At 38.9% G+C, this 23,580-nt stretch overlaps 2 protein-coding genes across 3 annotated transcripts in view; one reads left to right on the top strand and one right to left on the bottom strand.

Annotated features, from left to right (window-relative positions):
• Positions 1-19,296, top strand: part of ppfia4 (PTPRF interacting protein alpha 4) — a 76,570-nt gene extending 57,274 nt beyond the window's left edge. The window contains exons 7-30 of one of the 2 annotated variants that reach the window (XM_079482937.1): positions 271-405; positions 894-1,028; positions 2,103-2,186; positions 3,835-3,966; positions 5,187-5,249; positions 5,984-6,075; positions 6,206-6,338; positions 6,980-7,185; positions 10,048-10,276; positions 10,593-10,628; positions 10,810-10,940; positions 11,762-11,880; positions 12,166-12,247; positions 13,747-13,828; positions 14,026-14,226; positions 14,428-14,490; positions 14,864-14,890; positions 15,200-15,375; positions 15,461-15,558; positions 16,504-16,679; positions 16,818-16,886; positions 16,998-17,178; positions 17,401-17,494; positions 18,180-19,296. In XM_079482937.1, coding sequence (XP_079339063.1) covers positions 271-405; positions 894-1,028; positions 2,103-2,186; positions 3,835-3,966; positions 5,187-5,249; positions 5,984-6,075; positions 6,206-6,338; positions 6,980-7,185; positions 10,048-10,276; positions 10,593-10,628; positions 10,810-10,940; positions 11,762-11,880; positions 12,166-12,247; positions 13,747-13,828; positions 14,026-14,226; positions 14,428-14,490; positions 14,864-14,890; positions 15,200-15,375; positions 15,461-15,558; positions 16,504-16,679; positions 16,818-16,886; positions 16,998-17,178; positions 17,401-17,459 — 2,709 coding nt within the window. In that variant the 3' untranslated portion in view covers positions 17,460-17,494; positions 18,180-19,296. Of the gene's footprint in view, positions 1-270; positions 406-893; positions 1,029-2,102; positions 2,187-3,834; positions 3,967-5,186; positions 5,250-5,983; positions 6,076-6,205; positions 6,339-6,958; positions 7,186-10,047; positions 10,277-10,592; positions 10,629-10,809; positions 10,941-11,761; positions 11,881-12,165; positions 12,248-13,746; positions 13,829-14,025; positions 14,227-14,427; positions 14,491-14,863; positions 14,891-15,199; positions 15,376-15,460; positions 15,559-16,503; positions 16,680-16,817; positions 16,887-16,997; positions 17,179-17,400; positions 17,495-18,179 lie in introns of both variants that reach the window. The other variant, XM_079482936.1, reaches the window with a different exon arrangement.
• Positions 19,297-20,266: 970 nt separating this feature from the next.
• On the bottom strand, positions 20,267-22,503 carry myog (myogenin). The gene is made up of 3 exons (XM_079482947.1): positions 21,794-22,503; positions 21,066-21,171; positions 20,267-20,856 (listed from the first exon to the last, which is right to left on the bottom strand). Exons 1-3 carry the CDS (start codon positions 22,325-22,327, stop codon positions 20,741-20,743), a joined length of 756 nt encoding a protein of 251 aa, XP_079339073.1. The 5' UTR covers positions 22,328-22,503; the 3' UTR covers positions 20,267-20,740.
• Between the last annotated feature and the right edge of the window lie 1,077 nt (positions 22,504-23,580).

Genomic DNA, 23,580 nt, shown 5'->3' on the forward strand with positions numbered 1-23,580 from the left:
TGAAAGACTATATACTCCAAGACTATATATTTAATTTAGCATGTGTTATTGATATGACAAAAAATGTACTTTCAAATTCCCAAAGCATTGGCAGCTGGGCAATAGTGCAAGCATGTAAACACACGAAAAGAAACTTGATAATAGTAATAGTATAAAAAATTATAATATAAATACCATCTAAAATATAAAGAACCTGATTAATTGAATATAGTCTTTCCCGAAAGTCTTTGTATCTCTTACTACGTGCCTGTTCGACAGGCGATGGCACAGAAGGAAGACATGGAGGAGCGAATCACAACATTAGAAAAACGTTATCTGGCCGCACAGAGGGAAACCACCTCCATCCACGACCTGAACGACAAGCTGGAGAATGAGCTAGCCACCAAGGATTCACTTTACCGACAGGTACGCAACCCCTAGAGCTGGACTGAGTCAAACTTGAATTTAAATGGGTAAAGGTCCTCCATGCTCTGGGTCAGATTTAGTTAAAAAAGGATACTTCACCCCAAAATAAACATTCTGTCATCCTTTACTCCCCTTCGAGTTGTTCAGAATCTGTTTACATTTCTTTGTTCTGATGAACACAGAGAAAGATATTTGGAAGAATGCTTATAAACAAACAGATGTTGCCGCCGATTGACTACCATAGTAGGAAATAATACAATGGTCGTCAAAAGTGCCCCAGAACTGTTTGCTGTCCTACATTCTTCAAAATGTCTTAATTTGTGTTCAACAGAACAAAAAAAAACTAAATGTGTATGTATTTTTGTGCGGGTTCTTACACACTGGTTGTTTATTGTTATATGCACAAATTTTATGTGTGCGTCCTTTCATTGTGTATGGTTGGTCTTATGTTTGTGTGCTGGGTGTTTTTGTATGTGTGTATGCATCAGAACGAGGAGAAGGTACGACACCTCCAGGAGCTGCTGGAGTTGGCAGAGCAGCGGCTACAGCAGACCATGAGGAAAGCAGAGACTCTACCGGAGGTGGAAGCTGAACTTGCCCAGAGAGTTGCAGCTCTTACCAAGGCGAGTACTGAGTCAGCCATCATTGACATACGACTTCAGATTCCGCTTAATGATTCAGATCCCTTCATTGAACAACTTAAATGTGACAAAACATTAATTCATAAACGAACAGTGCTATTTTGTTCTAGGAAACACTGTTAGAGTATAAAACAACCATGTTGTTCCTGAATCTGTGCAGACATTGATAAGCCTAACGGCATAAAAATGATTCATTTCTTTAATAAAAAAAAAATAACGGAACTAGTTGACAATTCACATTCCTACTCGCGAAACATCGACACCCGGAAGAAAAAAGCAGGCTTATAAGAAGAATGTGGGAATCGGTTCATAGGCTTATTCTCTGTCAGAGGTAAAACACCATCTGAAATGGTGATAAAACAAAGTTTTAAGATCTCCCAACTGGGAGGGTAAGGACGACTGCCGAGTTAGACAGGAGAAAAACAACTTAAATTCTTCAAAAGACTTTAACCCACTGAGACACAGTGTAGAGAAACAAAGCATGCAAGTTTGAGTAGGGTATGCATCATTTCCTGATTCTCACCTTTCAAAAGGGCCAAAATATTAAAAACAACTGTTCTGTGTACTGCTCTTTATGCTTAAGCTCTTCATTACATCGAAGATCAAAATTGGATTCCAAATGGATTTTTCCACGGTCGTTTTTTGTTTTGTTTTGAAAATACTCTGCAGCAGTCGCATTTCATCCAAGCATCAGCAGGAATCATAAATGACGTGTGTTTTTCAAAGGCAGCCAAATGTCTTGTCAGTGAGGCAGAGAGGCAGTGGGGTTGTTTTGAGTCTTACTAATGCAGTTAATTAAAAATGACAAGATTTTGTCAGTCCCAGTTGGCAACACTATATCACACACCTCATGCCCCTAATGATACAAATCCACGGCTGGGTCTCAAACCACTGTTGACATGATGAATGATGCAAGAGGCATTGAAGCAAGAAAGGACGATTCATTCAATGTGTTATAGAACGTATTTCTATGTTAAAATGATATACTGCACAGATGTCAAAAGGAATTTGGTTCAGCGCTGTTGCTTAATAGACTAATGTCAGTGTGTCCTGCAGGCGGAGGAACGCCATGGCAACATCGAGGAGCGTTTGCGGCAACTGGAGGCCCAGCTGGAGGAGAAGAACCAGGAGCTGGGCAGGGTGAGAACTGGGGTTGGGACGGGTGTGGGAGTGAGTGGACAGATAGAGAGAGGGATTGTGCGCAGGAAGTAAAAAAATAAATGCGTGTGTGAGATTCATCGGTTTCTATGTGTGTTTAAGGGTTTTTATTAACTGTATTCATAATTTTTTTTGTTAGAAGTGCTAATGAGAATGAACACAGGAAACGATGCCCCAGTGATTTTTTTATGTGAATGCTAAAGCATGGGTACTGTATGTTGTGTATGTATGAGGCTTTTGTGAGTATGTTTGAAACCGTAGTGTTAGAGTTTGGAGAGAGTAGAGTTTCCGTAGAGTTCGGGTTTGAATATTTTCATTTTGATAGATAAGTAAACGTGTGTGCGTGTGTGTGTGTGCGCGCGTGTGTGTGTGTGTGTGCGTGTGCGCGTGTATGACCAGGTCAGAGCAAAATAAACCCTGAAGTTTAGGCGGCCAGTTTAAAATCCCCATATGGCAAATATTAAATATCATCTTAATGAATATCAAAATTAAGTTCTGGGTCTGAGCGAGGATATCAAAATATCATCAGATAAACAAATCAACAGGAAAACTTAATGTAATGTTCCGTGATTATAGTAAAATGTGTATGTGTATTCAGGGAGAGTTAGATATTGTGTAATAAGTCTTGACCGGGCCTGCAGGCGGCGTGTTTGACATCACATTAAGGACTCCTTTCTGATTCGCCTGAAACCTTCTTCCTGCCCTTCTGCCACACACGCACGCACAGAGATCCATAATCTAGCACTCCTATATAGACACACGCATCCAGCCATATGTTATTGCTCTGTAAATATGTGGCATTTTTAGCTCATCTTGCAGATGAATTTCTCCACCCCCAGTGAGAGCAGAGCTGCAATTGGCTGCTATATTGGGATTGTGAATAATTCATGCGTGGGTAATTTCTCCTGTGTGCAAGCCGGCGGTCGTAATGACTTAAAACAGTCAATGAGACTCTTTATCCTCCTTCAGCCTTAATTAAACCCCGATATTCACATCACACCTCAGTCTGGGCTTCACCGAGCCTTTGTTTAGCACGGTTGAGTTTTGCTTAAATTCTCAGACGACAGTCACAGCGCTCTGTGTTGACTACATCTTGACTACATCTTAAAAGTCATTTGCCACCAGAAGAGAATGAAGATTTTGTTGCCAGGCAACTGAGTCCCCATATTGCACTGCAACTATGTTTAAAAGCCCTTACCTTCTCTATATGCACTTTCATTTTGTGTTTACTAGAAAGATTATCAGCACAAATACACATCACTGCCAGTGAAAATGTGATAAATTAAATTGGGGGAAAACTGTGAACTTACAGAAGAAATCATGTAATATCATGAAGTAAACTTAAAGCCATATAAAACCACAATATTGCTTGAGGGTGTAATACTGCCCTCTATTGTTTCTCCAGTAAACTATACAACATCATCACAGAATATGATTTCTCATTTTTATTGCTTTGGATTAAAATACACCCCCTTATTATTATTAGCATAAATCAATTGTGTTAGACGTGTAAATAATACAGTGTGGTTTCTTGAGGAGAGGCGCTATGTGTGATCTCATACATTTACATGAAAGCATGTTTTTTTCTTCTAACGTCTCACACATCTCTTTTCTTTATTCCTTTATTAAGGCTCGTCAAAGGGAGAAGATGAACGAGGAACATAACAAGCGTCTGTCTGACACTGTGGACCGTCTCCTCACCGAGTCCAATGAGAGGCTTCAACTTCACCTGAAGGAGCGCATGGCTGCACTGGAGGACAAGGCATGGATTTAACTCTTCATTTTTATTACCGGTTGGAATCCATGTGGAAAGCAGTTACCCCGACTGGTTTTGAGTCTGAATTTACGTATACATTTTTGTCAGTCTCTAGTAAGAACCTGAAAAGAATCAGTTCTTTGTGCCCAACTTTAATAAGCTCATCAAGCTTTTTCAGGCACAAACGGTCAAAATTTCTGTTCTTATACAGAGCTCTCATAACTGATTGACTTTCCAGGCCAAATGTCAGCAGATCCAGATTTACTCTACCGGTCATAAGTTTTGGGACACTTATTAAATTAAAATATTTTAGAATAATAATAAACTCGTAAAAATTTAGAAACTAAACACAATTGTTTCAGATAATCAGAAATATTGTGAATCTTTAGAAATAAGGATGATTTGCAGTATCTGCTGCATTTAACTTCCACTGTCCTTGATCTGCACTCAGAGTTTCATTCAAATGACATTTCTCCATTTGAGTTGTATTAAACTCGTTTTTTTGTTGATTTGGTTTGTTTTCAGTCTTGCTGCATCTTCACACTAAGAAACTTATATCTAGTTTTAGTGCTAAAGACTCATGTCTTCTCTGTTAAGGTCACTCCACAGTAAATAATATTAGTTAATTACAAAATTTTCACATTTCTTAATTAAATGTTCTCTTTATTGGCATTAACAGTTATATCGTCAAAGCCTTAAAACAGACAATTAATCGCCATAATCAGTTATTTAATAGACAACTAATACTCACACCAAATTTCATAATTGTGACAGCCCTATTATTCAGTCAAACATGTTTTATTAAATAAAATGTTTTGTCATGAAAAAACATGTTTGCAAAATTATAATTTTGTCTACTGAACTAATTTCAGACATTTAAGAATACACCTTCAGATCCAAGGTTTTTTAAAATAATGAGAAACTACACACTCAAGTGTCCCAAAACTTTTGACTGGTATTGTACATGATTGAGTGCAAATGCTTGCGCCCCTGCTTTTCCCTAGAGAAAGGCAGGCTTCTTTATAACTCAATACTGAGTGGGCACAAGGAACATCACATGATAAACAGAAATATAAAGGTTTGGAAAGGGCAAAGCACCAAACATAGAAAGAGGTAGAGAGAGAAAGAGAGAGAGAGAGTTAGCAGGTCATTTAATAAACAACATGCTGTTTTGAGCTCTTAACTTTGTCTGTTCTGTCTTTTAACTACCTGTTTCCTCCATCAAGAATGCACTCATCCATGATTTGGAGAACTGCCAGAAACAACTGGAGGAATTCCATCACACTAAGGTATCATTGCTAATTGGGTACCGTGCCGATCTACAGGTTCCGTCACAGATGAGAGAGATAACTGGGTAGTTGAAGTGTAACGCAGTGGTCTCCAACGTGGTGCCCGTGGTGCACCTGGTACCCCGCGTACTCTGTAAGGTGCCCGCTAAACACTGGGCTCAACAATAATGCTCAAGACAGTTAACAAATCTGTGACTATACCCATCATGAACGTTTATTATTAGCAAGTGTTAAGCTTCAATATATTCAAGTGCAAAAATATCTGAAAGAAAACTGAATTTGGTTCTGTCAGCCTAGAAATAAGGCATCACATGTTTAAAGTTTGAAAGTATGTTATGAACAAGTAGCCCTCTAGAGGACTTTAGATATTTTGGTAGCCATCGCTTACAAAAAGGTTGGAGACCCCTGGTGTAACGTATACATGGGTTTCTTTTAACAAATCAAGATTTAAGTTTGTATTTTAATTAGATTGAAATTTTTCACAATGTTTCATTGTCACAAAGCAGCTTTACAGTGCACAAAAAAAAGATAGTAGGGACAAAAATCTATGATGAAAAACGATTATTTAATCGACGTTGTCTTATGTGGTTTGGTCATTCTCAAACTATTGGTAAAATTAACCACTTTTACATTTAGTCATTAGACGCTTTTATCCAAAGTGACGTCAATGAATTCTGATGAAAATCGTGTGATTATGAACTCACCAGACTATCCATGTGCTTTTGGGTTCTCAGGAGAGGCTGATTGGGGAGATCGAGAAGTTACGATCAGAACTTGATCATATGAAGCGCAGGAGTAGTGTGTTTGGAGATAGTACACACCCTAGGTAGCAACCAGGTTTTTGTTTCATAGACAACATAAAATATAGGTTCAACTGTCCATGCACAAATAATATTGATTCTTTGAGTGCCTGAACCTCTCTTACTGTCTATCCCTCTCTATTGACCCTCTCTCAGGTCTCATGTTGGCAGTGCCACAGATCTGCGCTACTCAGTGGTGGAAGGTCAGGGCGATCATTACTCATCCACTGGGGTCATACGACGGGCTCAGAAAGGTCGAATGATGGCACTCAGGGATGAACCCACAAAGGTGTCAAAGGCGAACATTTCCATCTATAACTTTCTCCAACCTCTTTACAATAGTGTCAAAATTATAAATTGGCATATATCCTCAGGCTTCTTCGTTTGTGTTTTCAATTTCATCCATAGGCATGCATGGATCATTTCTGTGCGTAACTGACACAAGCACTTGTGCTTTTGGTGCATTTTGTGATGATGTCATTATGCAGTGATGCTCAGTCTTTGGTCTAGTTCAGAACTCTCGTAATACTCAGTGTTTAATCTTTCAATTATGTCTCTCACTTTCTCTCTTTGTTCTTTTTTTGTGCCTCATCTGATGCATTTACTGTAAGTTTTCTGAGCCACAGTGTAACACTTTTTATTGTCCATCAGGCCCTGACGAAATCTATTTTTGATTGCCAGAGAAATCTATCGAACACTTATAATTCAGAAAGTACAACACATTCCCAGATACTTTCTTAATGAATGCTGCATGCACAAAATTCTTCAGTTTTCTTCTCTAAAATCAGCTTAAAAATGAAAAAAGAACAGCGCAGATTTCGTCTAGGCCCACCCAGCTAATATCTACGAAAATCTTGCCCAAAAAGGTTGTCCTTGCTTTTTGTACCTTATAAGTTTATTTTTTTACAGATCCTTCCGATGGTGGAGCAGGACTGGGATCGCTCTCAACCTTCTAGCTTGCGGGCCAGTCGTACCCATCTTATGGGCAGCGACACTGAGTTGTCAGACTTAGACGATGAGGACCGGGAGACCATCTTTAGCTCAGCCGATATGCTGTCCCCTAGCGGACACTCGGATGCACAGACACTCGCCCTCATGTTGCAAGAACAGCTGGATGCTATCAATGAGGAGATCAGGTGATTTGACCCAATAATCAGATTTTGGGGAGTGGGCGATTTTAAGTTTGGTAAAGATAAACAAGGAACGTTTACGCACTGTTTATCTATGGACTTCAGTTATAAATAAAATAACTATATGCAGATTTCTCTTGTGTAATCTTCAAACTTCGATATTTTTTGATCCTGCACCAGTGGAATTTTTTTTGGATGTGCATACTTTTTTTCTTTCTTGTCTCGTGGGCACTGGCTCAGAGCGCTTCTCTGGCAGACATCCGCACAGCTGCGGGGTGGGCTACGTCCAGCATTTTCGCACGGGTGTAGAACCGGTGTCGGACCGGGTATTGAGTAAGACCAACGGTCGGTTGGGAGTATGCCTGGGAAGCGTGAGAGGGTAGCGGTTCCCAGTGCTCCTTATGGTGTCGGGCGGCCATCTCGTCTCTAGAGTAGCAAGGCCACCGCCTGTAAGGTCGGTAGTAATAGCCTCTCACCATGATCACACAAATTGATGCCTTACTACACCACTGGATGGTTACGATCCGTGGGGACGCTCACTCGTGACCCGCCCATGCTGGTTCCGCTGGAATCGTAAAACGGCGCAAAACCGTGGCGTTTTCGACAGTCTCAGTTTTGACACAACGTCGAGAGACCGACTGAAAGGGAATTTCTTGGTTAGGGAGTACGAGACGTGTCCATCATGCCTCGGGTGCTGCGCCGGCCCGCTGCAGCGAACGAGAGTGCCTCTCAGTTTCCTCAGATCAAAAGGTGAATGAATGGGTCCCGTCCCATTCGCCAAGTTCATTGGCCTTTTCAAAAGTATAATCAGAGGTGATAGGTTCTCAAGTCAAATCCCATTTTGTCAGTCTCGACACAGCGTCTCATTCCCTCCATCAGGGAACCGAGGTTACATCCGTAACCAAGACATTTCACTGTTGAATTGTTCAGTGTAAGACTTAGCACTAGCTAAGCAGTTAAAATGGATCATTGAACACATGTTATGTTTGGGACGTCAAGAAAGGTTGGCACTTTAAAGTGTGACCACCCACATATGTCAAACCCTATTTGGTTTTCAGTGTTATAATCAGGGCATACATTTAACTTGTAAAGATGACATTAACTGGTAATAACAGAAGTCATCTAAATCCCCTTTAAAGTCCAGTACAGTATCAAAACCAACCTGTCTTATTTAGAAGATAGAATAAATAGAAAAAGGGAAACATAAATATGACTTTTTGGTGTAAAAAAAGTGTGCAGCTAAATCAGATAAAATCAGGTCAACCATCTTTTCAAATCCAATGATGTTTGATTTAAAATGACTAGCGTTTAGCTTATGAGGCCAAGTGTTAATGGAACCATTTTAAAAAGACTTAAAGCTATACTTAAAGCTAGACTTAAAGATGAGAGAACGCATGAAGTGCCAGGTGTACAAAAAACCTGTATTGTATGTCTTTCATTTATGTACACAATCATTTGAAAGAGAACGTGAACGCAGTTTGAAATTACCACGCTTTGATGGCAAATTATTACGCAAGACATCTGTAAATGCCAACCCTCACAACACACTTTGTTTTGAACAAATGAGTATCAACCACATGAGGAATGTTTAAAAGTTAAAACATGTTTAAAAGCGTAAAGTTTAAACACAAAGTAAAAATGTGTATTTTTAGGCTTTGTATTTGTACAATACACATGTACAATAAACAACTAAAATAACGTTATTAACATCTTTTTTTTGTAAGTAAACCATTTTTGAAACTAAATATTTCAGAAGAAACACCAAAACAGAAACGTTTAAATATTGATTCTTTTCGTTTTAAAGCCTTGCTTGCAAGCAGATTGAAATATGCATCCTTTTGTTGAGCGTTGGAACAAACAGTAACACTGGAACTAAAACAGTAACAACAGTGTCAGACAGACTAAAAATTACAGTCTGAATCTAGAGAGTGTTTTTCCGGCTGCTGACTGGATCTGTCTCAGCAGCCTTAAGCGCTGGCAGATGAGCATCTGTCATATATGACAATATTTATGAGTCAATAATATGAATTTGCTCATCGCTAAGCTTGAAACTAAGGTGTGGTTGAATAGAAATGCCAGACAACAGCAGAACCGTCACTTTGAAGTGATGAGAATAGAGCTGCTGCGTGAGAATAGAGAGATGACTCACTGACTGTGCTGTGGGATAAACTCATGAGGTTTCTGCTGCATAAATACTGAATGAATCAATAGTTAAATAACCCCTGGTGCTTTAATAAATTACAAGCCAGCATATATTATGCAGTTTTGGAGCATTTGTTTAAAGGTATTCAGCTACAATTAAGAGACCATTCAAAATTTTCACTTAATCAGCATTTTAGATGTTTTGTGGCCATTTGAGTCCAGTGTCTGGACAATCAAACCTCAGGAGTGATGTAAAGTCATCCAACAGACATGAAAAAAACTGTGATAAACATTGAGGTTATAACATAAAAAGGTAACTTTTCAAATATAATAAAATACTGCATTACTGTTGTTTTGCATAAAAGTGAATATAGACGTTTTCTTTGCAGTATTTGAGGTCTAAAAGAATACAGAGCATATTTTGAACAGTTTTTACAGTTCTCATATTCTGCAAATAAATGCTAATAGCAACCATATTTTTATTAAATCTGGGAGAAATATTGTTAGTAGTTCACAGAATGAAACAAAAATCATTACAGTACATTCAGAAAAAAACGGTTACTAATTTTAAGAAGTATTTAAGTACCGGGGAAATGTGATTTTTATTCTTGGAACTTTTATTGTTAATACAGATTAATATAAATTTTTACAGATTGTATTGAAAATATTTATTAGTCATTATCTAAATCCATATGAATATGTCATTGTTACTCTCTCCCTCTGCAGAATGATCCAGGTTGAACGGGAAAATGCAGAGCTTCGTGCTGATGAACTCGAGAGTCGGGTGAACAGCGGCAGCATGGACGGGCTCAATGTGACCCTGCGGCCACGCTCCTCCATCCCAACCTCTGTCACAGCCCTCTCCCTTGCCAGCTCCTCACCTCCTGTTAGCGGCCGGTCCACACCCAAGATGACGTCTGGTTCAGCGGCACATGAGTTGGGCATCATGACCCTGGTGAGGCAGACTGCCACTTTCATGCACAAATGCAAAAAGAAATGCATGAACAATCGTCTGGTGCATTTAATGCGAGTTCCTGAAAATCCACGGTTCACTTCCTCTAAAAAATGGTGGATAAGCTTTGTATTGTACTTCCAAGCTGAAAGCTTTTTTTGCGAAGTAGACCTTATTTAATGCTTACAATTACACTAACTTCTTCCTTTATACTCTTTCGTAAAATCCAATGGTAATGAATCCTTATTCTAACAATAGAAACACTCACCTGTCTACTTGAATCTTCCCTCTGCTTCTTTCTTCATTCTAACACTGTCAGCCTAGCGATCTAAGGAAACATCGCAGGAGAGTTGCTGTAAGTTTGTTGTTTACGTCTCTAAATGAACCAACCTGCCTTTGCTTACTCAATGTGTGTATTGTGTTCAGAGGGTGAGAAATGAATAGGAAATACAAATATGCGAGTAACTAATAATAAGTACCTAGAGTTGTTTAAGGCACCAGCTGGTGTAATACGCCTGAATGTGTGTGTTTAACAGTCCCCTGTGGAGGCCCGAGAGGATAAGGCCACCATAAAGTGTGAGACGTCGCCCCCCTCGTCCCCCCGCAGCCTCAGACTCGACCAAATGAACTTCGCTCAACTAACAGGAAGTCTGGAAGATGGCCGAGGGTAAACACACACACATCTACAGACAATCACATCTTAGGTGCTAAAAGATCCCGCTCTGATTGAACCAGATTAGATCATTTATCCAGCAGGCACACACACACACACACACACAATAAAGTGCTCTTGGGTCTTTAAACTAGTTAATTACTGTCATCTTGCCTTTGTTCATCTTCTTTGAGACTGTGCGGCCCACACTTGAGTCTCAGTGAGCAATCGTGAGTATGTATCTTTAAAATTGGCTGTATGAAACCATCACAGACAGCAAAAGCTTTAAATGAAAAATGAAAATGTCACCATTGACTCGTTCTTTTGACATGTCTAACCTTTATTTAATTATATAAAGAAACACTTTGGATATTCTCATACACTGCAACCAGTCTTAGTTAAAAAAGTCCCACGCACAGAATCAAATATCCATATTCACACACTTCCTCTAAGGACTGCATGTTATTATAAACTTGAATTATTTCGAAAAATCTATCTTTACTTTCTGCACATCACATTGGTGGGCTTGTAAAGCAGAAGGGCTCTTAGGGATAAATGCACTATAGATGCTGATATGAGTCATGTCACAGGGATTTAAAGACAGGTGTGCAGGACCAAAAAGAGATTTTCAACAGGACAGACAGTTTTCTCGATCTTGAAAGATTGCATTTACAGAGACCAAGTACATATATTTTACTTATGTGTCATGAAGATGGTTTTATGGCTTCTGTCAACAACGTGTTTTCATTGCTTATTTCAATAACCAAACTCGAATAAGAGTTTTTGGTTGCTTTGTCAATGTGAATGGTCTCTCTTACTTTCTCTGTCAAACTCAGGGGTAACAAAAAGAAGGGAATAAAGTCGTCTATTGGCCGTCTCTTTGGCAAGAAGGAGAAGGCGCGTTTAGAACAGCAGATGAGCAAGGAGGGCCAGATGACACCACCTGTTATTCCAGGTAGTGCAAAATATATATCGTTGCTGAAAACCTTTTCAGGAAATGAAAAAAACACTGTTCTTTTGAAACGACTAAATTCTGTGTTGTAAACGTTGACAAAGACTTTTTAATACGTTTTACTTGTTAAATATTTGCAAAAACCCAGTGACAAGAAATATGGAGATACAAGGTTTTAGAAGGACAACAGCAATATGCAAACAGACATGTTCAGTTTTTATTTCCATTACAGAGAGTGTTCGATAACTGAAGTATAACTGTTTTTTGCATGTCGTGACGGAACTTCAGATTTCGAGATGAGTGTCGGAGACACCATGACCTTGAGCAAACTGGGCACGCAGGCAGAAAGAGATCGCAGGATGAAGAAAAAGTGGGTCCTCTGCTTAATTATTACTTATTCAGCTCACAGGAAGTGTGGTCACACTAACTAACCCTATTACCCAATTACACAGCTCAATTAAAGCAAATGACCAATCAATCAGACGGAAAAGTACCATTTCCAGCATATTAACAAAAAAAACATAATAAAAGTCTTGTAGAAAGGCTCAAGAAGCCTCATTCCAGTATAATTTACTGTCCTCTCTGGAGAATCTATACTTTTCTTACTGTTTATCTTTAGCCTGACCATTAATGTGACAGAAAAAATAGGTTTCCTAATTAGTACCTGCCATGTGGATTTGTTTTAGTGTGTGTTCTTTGGCCCTGGAAGGAACAAAATGTACTTTGTCCCGGTGTTAGAAGGGAAAGTGAATCTCTTAAAGTCACATGGAGTGCAATAATTTTCTGTCCAGAGAATACAGTGTTGTATTAAAAGCATGCATACATTATATTATGTATTACAGTCAGCTGATACAGGTGTTTACATGGCTAGTATATACTAAAAATAAAAGTTGTTTTTCGTTATGTGAATTTATGAAATGTTTTAGGTGATAGTAGATTTTGGTATATTATTATGATTATTATACAATTATTTGTATTTCTTCAGTATATTGGTATAGAAATTGTTGTATGCTAAAATAAGTAAAGTAGATATATTTAACTATATTGTACCAAATTTAAGAAAATAACACTTGAGATCACAATTAATGCACAACAATAATATCCGATTAAAATCTATTTAAACGTCATGGCTTACACATTTAAAGTGTGAAACTGCACAACAACGCCATATATGTGGAAGAAAGTTTTTTTTATGGATTAACGGTTCCACGAAGAATCTTTAACATCTGAAGGAAGGTTCTTTGTGGTGAAAAAAGGTTCTTCGGTTTAAAAAATGTAAGAAAGATATCGTTCCTTAAAGAACCTTGACTGTTATTTGTCGAACCAAAAATGGTTCTTCTATGGCATCGCTGTCAAGAAGGCAATAGTTTACTAAAACTAATAAAACGTTTCTGTTTATTAAAATCAAATCAAATATCAGCCTAAATATTGTTTTAAAAACTTAAAATAAACAAGACAATCAAATGTTTAAGTTGAGGAACTAAACTAATTGAAAATAAATAAACTAAACAAAACTTAAATAAATCTGATATAGAAACTTATAAAATAATATTAATAAATTAATTACAACAATTAAAAACGTATCTAAAATTTTAAATATAAAAATGAAAGCTAATTCAGAATATTATCAAAACTACAAAATCTGAAAACAAAACTATGCTTACTTTAAACTTTACCATGCCATCTTGAAATAAACGAATCATTATTGTCTATATAAACACCATTGTTGTCATTAGCTTTATATTTAATTGTCTTGGTATGATTGTGCCTCTACAGTTTATGCTTCATATGTTCAGACTGATGTTGTTGTTTTTTCCTGGGGTAATAGAGTAAATTTTCTCCGCCTCCCCTCACTTTGTCTTCTATCAGACACGAGCTGCTGGAGGATGCCAGGAGGAAAGGACTTCCTTTCGCTCAGTGGGATGGCCCAACTGTCGTCTCCTGGCTCGAGGTACAGAGACATCAAGCATCATCCCTCCCACAGTGCAGTAATGAGCTCGGCACTCACGATCTCCATGATTAAAATTGTACAAATCACAGGGCGATGCGGATGACGATAATTACGCTAATCACTCACTCGCTCTGATGATGATGATGATGATGGTAATGAAGATGCATTTTGACACTCTTCTCTCTGACATCCTCCAGCTGTGGGTGGGCATGCCGGCCTGGTACGTGGCAGCGTGTCGTGCCAATGTGAAGAGCGGCGCAATCATGTCTGCGCTGTCGGACACAGAGATTCAGCGGGAAATCGGCATCAGTAACCCACTCCATCGGTTGAAGCTGAGGCTGGCCATTCAGGAGATGGTTTCACTGACGAGTCCTTCAGCTCCGCTCACCTCACGCACAGTAAGAGTCACTCGCTTTTACTTAAACGATTAACTTTTTTATTTTGTTTGTAAGATGCTAAAGAAAGCTGAAATACTGATTTGTTGCCTGCAATCTTGCTGTAAACTTGCTGTAAACACTAGCTCGAAATGTTTAATGTAAAAAAAATTGCCATGTGCCATCATCTGTGTGTACTTAATGTGCAGCTCTTTCTCTGTGCAGTCTTCCGGAAATGTGTGGGTGACTCACGAGGAGATGGAAAACCTGGCAACCTCCACTAAAACGGTACGTCCATGTGGGTGACTCCCGCGTGTCCGCAGTGCCATGCATATGCCACGTTAACCCCAGTACACTTCCTCGTCCGCCTCTTCAATGCGACTTTTCCGAAACACTGCTTTTTTAAACCTTTGTGTGATTCGTGCATGTTTCTGTGTGAATGCTGTGATTGAAGTGCTGTGTTTTGTGCTTTACAGTACCTGCATTTCTTCAATATTACTAACTGCATGTATGGCAGAATATTTTACCCGGTAACAACCAGCACGTCTCCTGTAGTTTGGTCCTCATTTCATTCTTTCAAACTAGGTTTAGGAAGAAAAATATAACTAATGATGTCTCCTCTGTGCTCTAACATGCTGTCACTTTGGGATTTGACTGACAGGAGAATGAGGAAGGAAGTTGGGCTCAGGTGAGAGAGCTCAATGTCTTTACCAAGAAGAGCCTTCCGCTGACCTCTGATATGTGAATTTGACAAATTTTTTTGTCTTTCACTAATCTAGTATTTAACTAATAACGAATAAAATATTGTTTTGATATATTATATCAAATATATTTCACTGTATTTATCAGAATACAGAAATTTAGACAGGTTTTGAACAACTTGAGGGTGCCAGAATTAAAATTTTTGGGTGAACTGTTCCTTCAATGCATTACCACAAAATAGATAGATTAAATAAATCGAAGGCAACGCAAAGATTAATAACGTGCTCTATCTCAGACGCTGGCATATGGTGACATGAACCACGAGTGGATTGGGAATGAGTGGCTGCCCAGTCTGGGTCTGCCTCAGTACCGCAGCTACTTCATGGAGTGTCTGGTGGATGCTCGAATGCTGGACCACCTTACCAAGAAAGATCTGAGGACACACCTGAAGATGGTGGACAGCTTTCACCGGTAACAGTGACCATCAGTGGCAACAGGCTCTCTTCGTTGAAATAGTACAATCATAATTGCCCTAAAATGCATTTTTATCCAACAGGGCAAGTTTGCACTATGGCATCATGTGTTTAAAAAGACTTAACTATGACAGGAAAGAGTTAGAACGCAGAAGAGAAGAGTTTCAGCATGATCACAAAGGTATGAGTGAATTACTGTTCATATTTTGTAGTAAATTATGAAGTATTCTTAGGCTTTTTGGATTCATTAACACTAGGTTGTGAAGGGAAGAGCACTATCTAGTGGCCATACGTGGTGCATGTATATTGAGGGGGAAGCAATGTATGAGGTCAACAGCTGAGCTTTTTAGTGTCAAATCCATTTAAAGGGACGGCGCCCGGCTGAACTTCAGCATAACACTTGAACTTGACACAGCTGTCGGAGCTTTTTCAAATCTTTCATCTTCTTTGTTAAAGACACACACGCACCAACTGCTTAAGACACACACACTTAAGCACATTATGCACAGGATTGAAAGCAAGCTGACCAGCTGCGCAAAATGATCAGACTGCACGTATACTGTTACCTAAATACAGATATTTCTGAACATGGTTGTGTACATCGCTCGGAATTTGCTTTGTTGATTTTTACTGCACGTTTTAACTGAGCGTGTCAAACGAAACATTGTTTTGGTTCTAAGATGATGCGCAAAGGGAAATTTGGGTTTGTCACATAGTCAGTCAGGCATGCTGCATTGCATAGTTTTAATTTAATGTTGTTATTGAACTTTTAAAAGGGCAAGTTCACCCAGACGTCTCAAATCTGTTTCGTTTACCTTTATATTATTCAAAACTTGCGTGCCATAAGCATCTTCTTCTTCTTAATCCTCTAACCATAACTGCTGCTTAGTGGAATGAGTTATAGTTTAAGACTCATACTATGTGATGGGTTACATCTATAATTTTTTCTAACATTCTCTATGTTTGGCCCGGAAGACCTATCGATTCATACTGTCATGTGACCAGGATAATATTGAGACAATTTTGCTATATTTTGTACGATATTGATAATATGGTTACATCCCTAACATTAAAGAAAGTGTCTTGCAGAGATTATATCACATTTTAGTCCTGTTTTTACCTCCAGATACCCTTGTGTGGACCAATGATCACGTGATGCAGTGGATTCAGAATATCGGACTGAAGGACTACAGTAATAACCTGTTGGAAAGCGGAGTGCACGGAGCTCTTATCTCCCTCGACGAGACCTTTGATTTCAGCAGCTTGGCCCTCATTCTACAGATTCCCATGCAGAACACTCAGGTGAGGACCACATTGATGTTTGAGACAATATGAGATGGAGACAATAGCAATTTAATGTTATCTGTAATAGCATTCAATTGAGAGGGTTGTTTGGCATATGAGCCTTTCAACTTACTCCTGTATTGTGATGTCTCCCAGGCCAGGCAGCTTCTTGATAGGGAGTTCAGTAATCTCTTAGCATTGGGGACGGACCGCCGCCTGGAAGAGGTAGATGAAGATTTTTGCTATATTTTATGGAATTTTGATTAAAACTCCTTTACAGTGTGGTTTAAATGAGGCAAAATGACTCTGATCCCATTTGTTGTGATGTCATCACAGAACGATGACAAGTCATTCCGAAGGTCTCCATCATGGCGGAAGCGCTTCAGGCCGAGGGACGGCCAGGGTATGGGTATGATGGCAGGCTCTATAGAAACTCTTCCCGTTGGCTTCCGCCTCAACGCCATGTCCATTCCTCATTCCATGACTGCTGTGCCCAAGAAACAGCTGCAACCAGAAGGTAGACCAGGGGGGCAGGGGTGAATTGAGTTCAGCTTCACCATTAGCATGTTGCACTTTAATGAAGGGTACGGTACTAACAATAAGTGCCTTTGCTACCGGCAAAAGAATGTGTCTTACAATACTAATAATAAAAACATGTATGCTGTGAACGCATGTGTATAAAGGGACATGGGTCCCTAACTCACTGCATGTTTTCTTCTCTGTCTCTGTGGTTCAGCAGCCGGGCCGCCGGCCCCGCAGAGACTAGACCCATCAGCTGTCAGGACTTATTCCTGCTAACTTGCTTTTACTAATCACTGTACTCACACTAACAGGTAAGCTGTTCGACGGAGCCTCTCGGTTCCATGTTAGGGTTTTACAGTCAACATGACAGAAATGGTGTCACGATTGAATCAATGAATAATTACTCGTTTTCTTATAGCTGTCTCAGTTTATTTGGATCAGAAGCTTTTTATTTTTTATTTATGAACAACTCACACTCAAGTAACTTCTGTAAAACATGTGTTTTGTCTTTACAACAAGCACTTTACTGCACTTGTTAATAGCAAATCAAATCTCTCCACCTTTATTACCTAAACCTGTTCATCCCAAATGGTTGTATGGAGATTCTCCGAACCTCCGGGTACATGGTTTTAGAAGATATGTCGGTCGTTTGTTTGATTGTAATGTATTATAAGGTCATAAGACAATGATTAATATCTGCACTGTCCATGTAATACTTTGGATGTCCAAATTCGCAGTTAATAAGGAAATGGAAAAAACACTTTACTTTTAAAATGAATAAATACTGTGTTTACAAACACTTTTTAATACTTCATATTGGTTTGGTATTTTCAAAACGCAGTGCAAACATAAAGGGTGCCTAGTTATAATGATTTATGGCAAAAAATAAAAAGCATGAAATATGGAGGTTTTAGAAGGACAGCAGCAATATAATAATCATACTACATTGTAAAGAATTTACACCTTTTATTTTGTATCCTTTCATTTCCATGCCAGTGCATTCCCACTACCTGTATGGACACATGCTTGCGGCCTTTCGAGAATGATATGCCAAATTCTGGGGACATCTTGAAGGGACGAGGGAAAGGTCACCTCTTCCCCTCCCCTTTCCTGAATAACACACCCAGGCTTTCTTGGACACCGTGCAATAGGGGTGGGGCGGGGTTAGCAGAGAGATTCATTTCGACTTTGATCTGGAGGGAATTGGACGCACAGCACCTGTAAAGGAGATATCTTGTCATATCAGTCGTTTCCCAGTAATCCCAGTTATATAGTCTTCGTGGTGGTCGTACTTAACTGGTGTACATGGCCCTGTAGTCTGTCAGTGCTAGTCTGTTCCTTTGGGTGTGGCATTTACAGTATAAGGCTTTCCCCCCTTTGGTTATGCAAAACAGTAATCAACGTCTCTGTATATATGAAAAATGGAAAATGATGCTATTATGTTTTTTATGGAAATATTTATCAGACTTGTATATGGAGATGAATATATCATTATCATATGAATTTTGAAATCTCAGTTGTGACTGTTTTCTGTCGTTTAGACAGCTCTACAGTATCCGCTAGAACAGTGTTACTGTAAACGTGTAGTTGGTGTTTCTCGAACACCGGTGGTGACTGCAGAGAGGTGTGTCTGTGTTCACATCAACAGTGCTGACTTTCACGCTACACTTCCAGGTTTGTTGTGGGTTTGTATGGTCACTGTCCAAACATTATGTGCTTTAAAAAATTGCCAGAATGACACTAAAAAATGATGCCAAGAAATGTTGAGCATCGGAGAATACAATAGACTTCAGTTTACTTAGCATCAGGCGAGAATGGACTATCTTCACCATTAAAAAATGAGTTTGAACACATGATCATTTCTGCAAAATCACAATGGGAGCAAATGATTCCTGATCAGCCTAGAACAAAAGAACCAAATTATGAGCATCTGTTGGGCATTTAATTTTTTTAAGATAACTTTTCTGTATAATTCATAGGATGTGTCGTGCTATTGTGGCAGCTACTGTACTGTATGTGTTTATGTATGTATGTATGTGTATTTAAAGTGTTACACAATGCTGACAAATCATGTTATTACTTAAAAAGCGCTCTCTATTAAAAGAGTATTATTAATAGTGACTGTTTATTCTTTTCATACACGAAACAAATGTTGTCAAGTTATTATTATTCTTAAAAAATGAGTGGAACAATTGATGATGGTTTGACTGATGATTATGTTTGCGTGACTGATGAGTGCCCTTGTTTGTGCTGTGCAGAACACTATTGGCAGGGTGTCTAGTGGAGCATGCATGCCACTAATCTGACAATCACTGTAGCGTTTATTGCCTCTATCTCTCTCTGTCTCTCTCTCATCCATCATGACCACAGATATAAAGAAATATATCAAACACTTAAACTTGAAGTCCTGTGGTGTGCTGCTCTTTTTTAAGCCTCTATCTGCCAATTGTGCCTAGTTTCTCGCAGCCAGTTTTATTGCTTTCGCTTTATTTTTATTATATTTTTCAACTCTTCTCTGGCAATCGTATCTGTATGATCCTTTAGTGGCTTGCTAAACATGCTTGACAAGGACCAAGCGTACAATGATAATGAAGTATTCCTGATGCAGCAGTGATTTCTGAGTGAAATAAGTGATTCTTCGCTACGTAGTTCTTGGCTCTTCTGTGGTAGTCAACTGTAAAACAGGTGCAGGTCTCTCTCTCTCTTTCTAGCACCCCTGCAAACTCTTTCTCTTTTGTGTGCATGTAAGGTTTATTGTTGTAAATAGCTGATTTATGTATATAGTTCTGTATAGAGTAGCTCCTCCAGATACCACATAAAGCATGTGGTTTGTCTGTTTAGGTGATTCTTTTTTCATTGTTAAATTTGTTTAGACACTTGTTGTTGTTGTTTTTTCACTTTAAATGTAAAAAGCTGTCACGAAATTATTATATATGAATACATAAAATAAATATTTACCTAATGTATTATAAATCATTTCATGGACTTTGTTTGAAATGTTAGTGCTTGTTTATGTTTTGTAAAGTTATTCCTAGTTTTATCTCAAGTTATTTGTAGGACTAAAAGAGATTTAAAAAAAATCTACAAATACACAACAATCTTTATTATAAAATTTCAAATAAATTATTCCAAACACACAACAAAGTAGAAAATAAAATGACAAAACCACTCTGTAGAAAAAAGGAACATATTTACATGACTGGCATTCACAACTAGTTTAAATTAAGCATAAATTGGTCAAAACAATGGAGTAAAACATTGGACCCACAAATGAATGTTTGTTGGTAAGCATAAAGCACACACAAATAAAATGGAAAAGGAATCAAGAAAGAAGGTCAGAGTATGAAAATATGAATCGGCCTATCTGTCTTAAGATTCATAAATTGGGCTTTTCTGAAATTCTAACTCCCTCAGAAATAGGAAACATTTGGAAATATAATCATATGGACCTCAAGTTTTATCTGGAAATAATGCCCACAATGGTTTTATGGTTCTTCATTCACCTCGGGCATAATAGTGCGATGGATAGCTGGTCTGAATATAATCAGGTCACTCATTTATTTGCTAATGTCCACTGAAAAGGGGACTGCGGAGGTCTCTGTTCCTGTGATGCTGTCCACAATAGATGTCAGAGACCTCAGGTTGGTCTGTTCTGTATCGTCGTTCAAGAGATCTAAAGAAATGAAGAGCATTGTCAGATTTATCATGTTATATACAATGTCATTTGAACATTATATTTTGTCCATACCGTAGCTCAAGACCATAGTCATTGTAAAATAAACCCAAAAATAGCAATTTCACAAATATGACATTCTGTATCAGTATGTATTTTTATCTCACTTTCATTTGTCAGTCTAGTCAGTATAGGTGTGGTGGTCTTACCCTCGTGGGTGGAACTGTAGGATGGGGCGCATTGCTCGGATGTACTGCTCCACTCTGGGCTGCTACAGCAGGTGCTGCCAGAGCCCTGCTCATTGGTGGAGGACACCTGTTCCAAAATACACACACACACACACTACTGTCAGTCACCCCACCCAACCACTGGACCTCCAACACCCTCAAAACCACAAAGTCATAAGCAAGTCATAGATGACGTGTTAAATACCGCGCAACCTCTAATCTGCCTCTTTTTAAACGTCATTATGCTTGTAATACATTTTTATAATTTTAAATAAACACAAATTTGGAAAGATTTTCAAATGCAAGTGAAATGCTTACTCATACCAAACAGAAATGATTAAAATACAAAAAAGTCCTTGATTGTATTTTTTGTGTGTCAGTGAATGGATGTATTAAGGCTTCATTCTATTCTAGACTATCTGGACACTATTGTTGTTCATCTTTTAAAGTAATGAGCAACGTTTCTTTTTTTGTTCTTTTGTCATTTTTATAAAAGAAAAATGAATACTTTGATCCTTAGCCATAAAACCAAATGTCAATGTAAAAAAACAAAAAAATCCAATTGAGTACATAACGTAAAAATCTTTACCCATTACTTTAAAAAGGTCCAAACTAAAATATAAATTAAGTGCTACTGCTTATCTGTCATTAAACCACTCCGAATTGCTTGAGCAAGGCCATTGGACACCTGCCCCATGAACACCGCTCACCCTCTGTGGAGCTGTGGCTCTGTAGTGCAGATTGCTCTGCTCGTGTTCCTGCTGGTTGAGAGAGCTGACCAGAGCCTGCAGTCTCTCAATATACTGGATGGCACTGCGCAGGATCTCCACCTTAGGCAGCCTCTGGTTGGGATTCATTAATGTGCTTCTCTTGAGAGCCTCAAAAGCCTCGTTCACCTTCTTCAACCGTCTCTTCTCCCTCATAGTGGCTGCTTTCCGACGATCCATCGTCACCGATTTGCGCTTGCACACCTTGCAGGCCCATGGCAGGCACTGGCCGGGGCAATGCTGCTGCTCCTGCGGTGACATGGACAGACCCATGCTAGAAGTTGGAGATGGTTTGTCCTCCATCCCCACCCCGGTTGACAGCAACCTTCCGTCGCCACACAACCCCATCATGGAGCTTCTGTCCTGATATCCAGCTTGTTCGAAACCTCCGTTCACCCTGGAGGGGAAAAAGTTATCACCGCTTTCATAAAAACGCTGGTCTGCGAAAAAGTAAGGGTTGGTCTCAAAAAGCTCCATGTCTGTCGTTCAACGCTGGAAATTATTGTCCGCAGGCTCTGCTTTCGGTATGCGTTGCACTGTAGTTCCTTTACAGTCCTCCTCGCGTGGGTGTATGTGTGCACTGTGTGCGAATCCCTTCCCCTGAGCTCGTGCCGAAGAAGATCTGTGGACGACAACTGCTCCACACCAACTGCACTGGTGGCATTTAAACTCTCTGCCTGGTGTTAGATCAGTAGGTTAAATATAGCCAGGGCTCTGAGAAACCTGACCCTGCGTTTAGCTGTTGCCACACATCTAAACTTTACATCTCTTTTCATTCCCCAATCTTCTGGGGATTTGGGACCGGTTTGCTTCGAGAATGGCGTCAGGCCGCTGTTGAAAGTCCAGGAACATGATACGTGTGCCATGGAAATCTAACAGACTACAGCAGATATGAAAGATCCACCGTGGCTCCTTAATTGGGTGATCTTACTCCCTGTCATCTGAAAGTCTGGCCTTATTTTACAAGGCAGATACAATATATTGTTTTTCATGTTTTCGCCTTTTAATGTATTAACGCAAATTCTTTGTTGTTATAGCTCGCTTAGAATAATGAAGTTTTGACCATGTCTCATAAATTGCCTTGCAAATGACAAGAACCTTGGCAGTATCAGGGTACGGCAATGTCATTAGACGGTAATACATACCTATAGAAAGTACAGTTCCGGTGGTAAGGTGATGGTATCAGATGATAAAACCATGGTACTTAAGTGCATACATTTTGTGGTATGACCAGGTACAGCTATAAATACTGTGTTCTTTTAGGTACTGTAACAATTATAAAAAAATAATATGATGATAATTGGTTACTGTAATGAAAATACTATTGCCTAGTTTATGATACTTAAAAATATTTTAAAGAATATCACGTATACATGTTGAAAATGCTACATTACACACATTGCACTTTTTATACCATTTATAGTTGTTGTCTCTTAAAGGTCCAGTGTATATATTTTTTGGAGGATCTATTGACAGAAATGCAATCTTTAATACATAACTATATCTTCAGAGGTGTATAAAGACCTTACATAATGAAACATTATGTTTTTATAACCTTAGAATGATCTATTTCTATCTACATACACTGCGGGTCTTCTTGCAATTTACCATGTTGTTTCTACAGTAGCCCTAAACGGCTCTACAGAGCACAATTTGTAAATGTGTTATCTCCTTCAGCAAGCGAAAAAACATGACAATAACTTAGTCCTGTGTCAACCACTGTAGTGCTT

This window comes from Barbatula barbatula (genome assembly GCF_947034865.1).
Source record: "Barbatula barbatula genome assembly, chromosome: 20".
Classification (NCBI taxonomy): Eukaryota; Metazoa; Chordata; class Actinopteri; order Cypriniformes; family Nemacheilidae; genus Barbatula; species Barbatula barbatula.

Bases quoted from the DNA above. Each gene is read 5' to 3' on its own strand.
- myog (XM_079482947.1), bottom strand. From the start codon at position 22,327: ATGGAGCTTTTTGAGACCAACCCTTACTTTTTCGCAGACCAGCGTTTT. The intron at 21,172-21,793 runs GTGAGCGGTGTT...ATTTTGGAACAG, and splicing joins GAGCCACAGCTCCACAGAGG to GTGTCCTCCACCAATGAGCA. The intron at 20,857-21,065 runs GTAAGACCACCA...TCATTTCTTTAG, and splicing joins CTACAGTTCCACCCACGAGG to ATCTCTTGAACGACGATACA.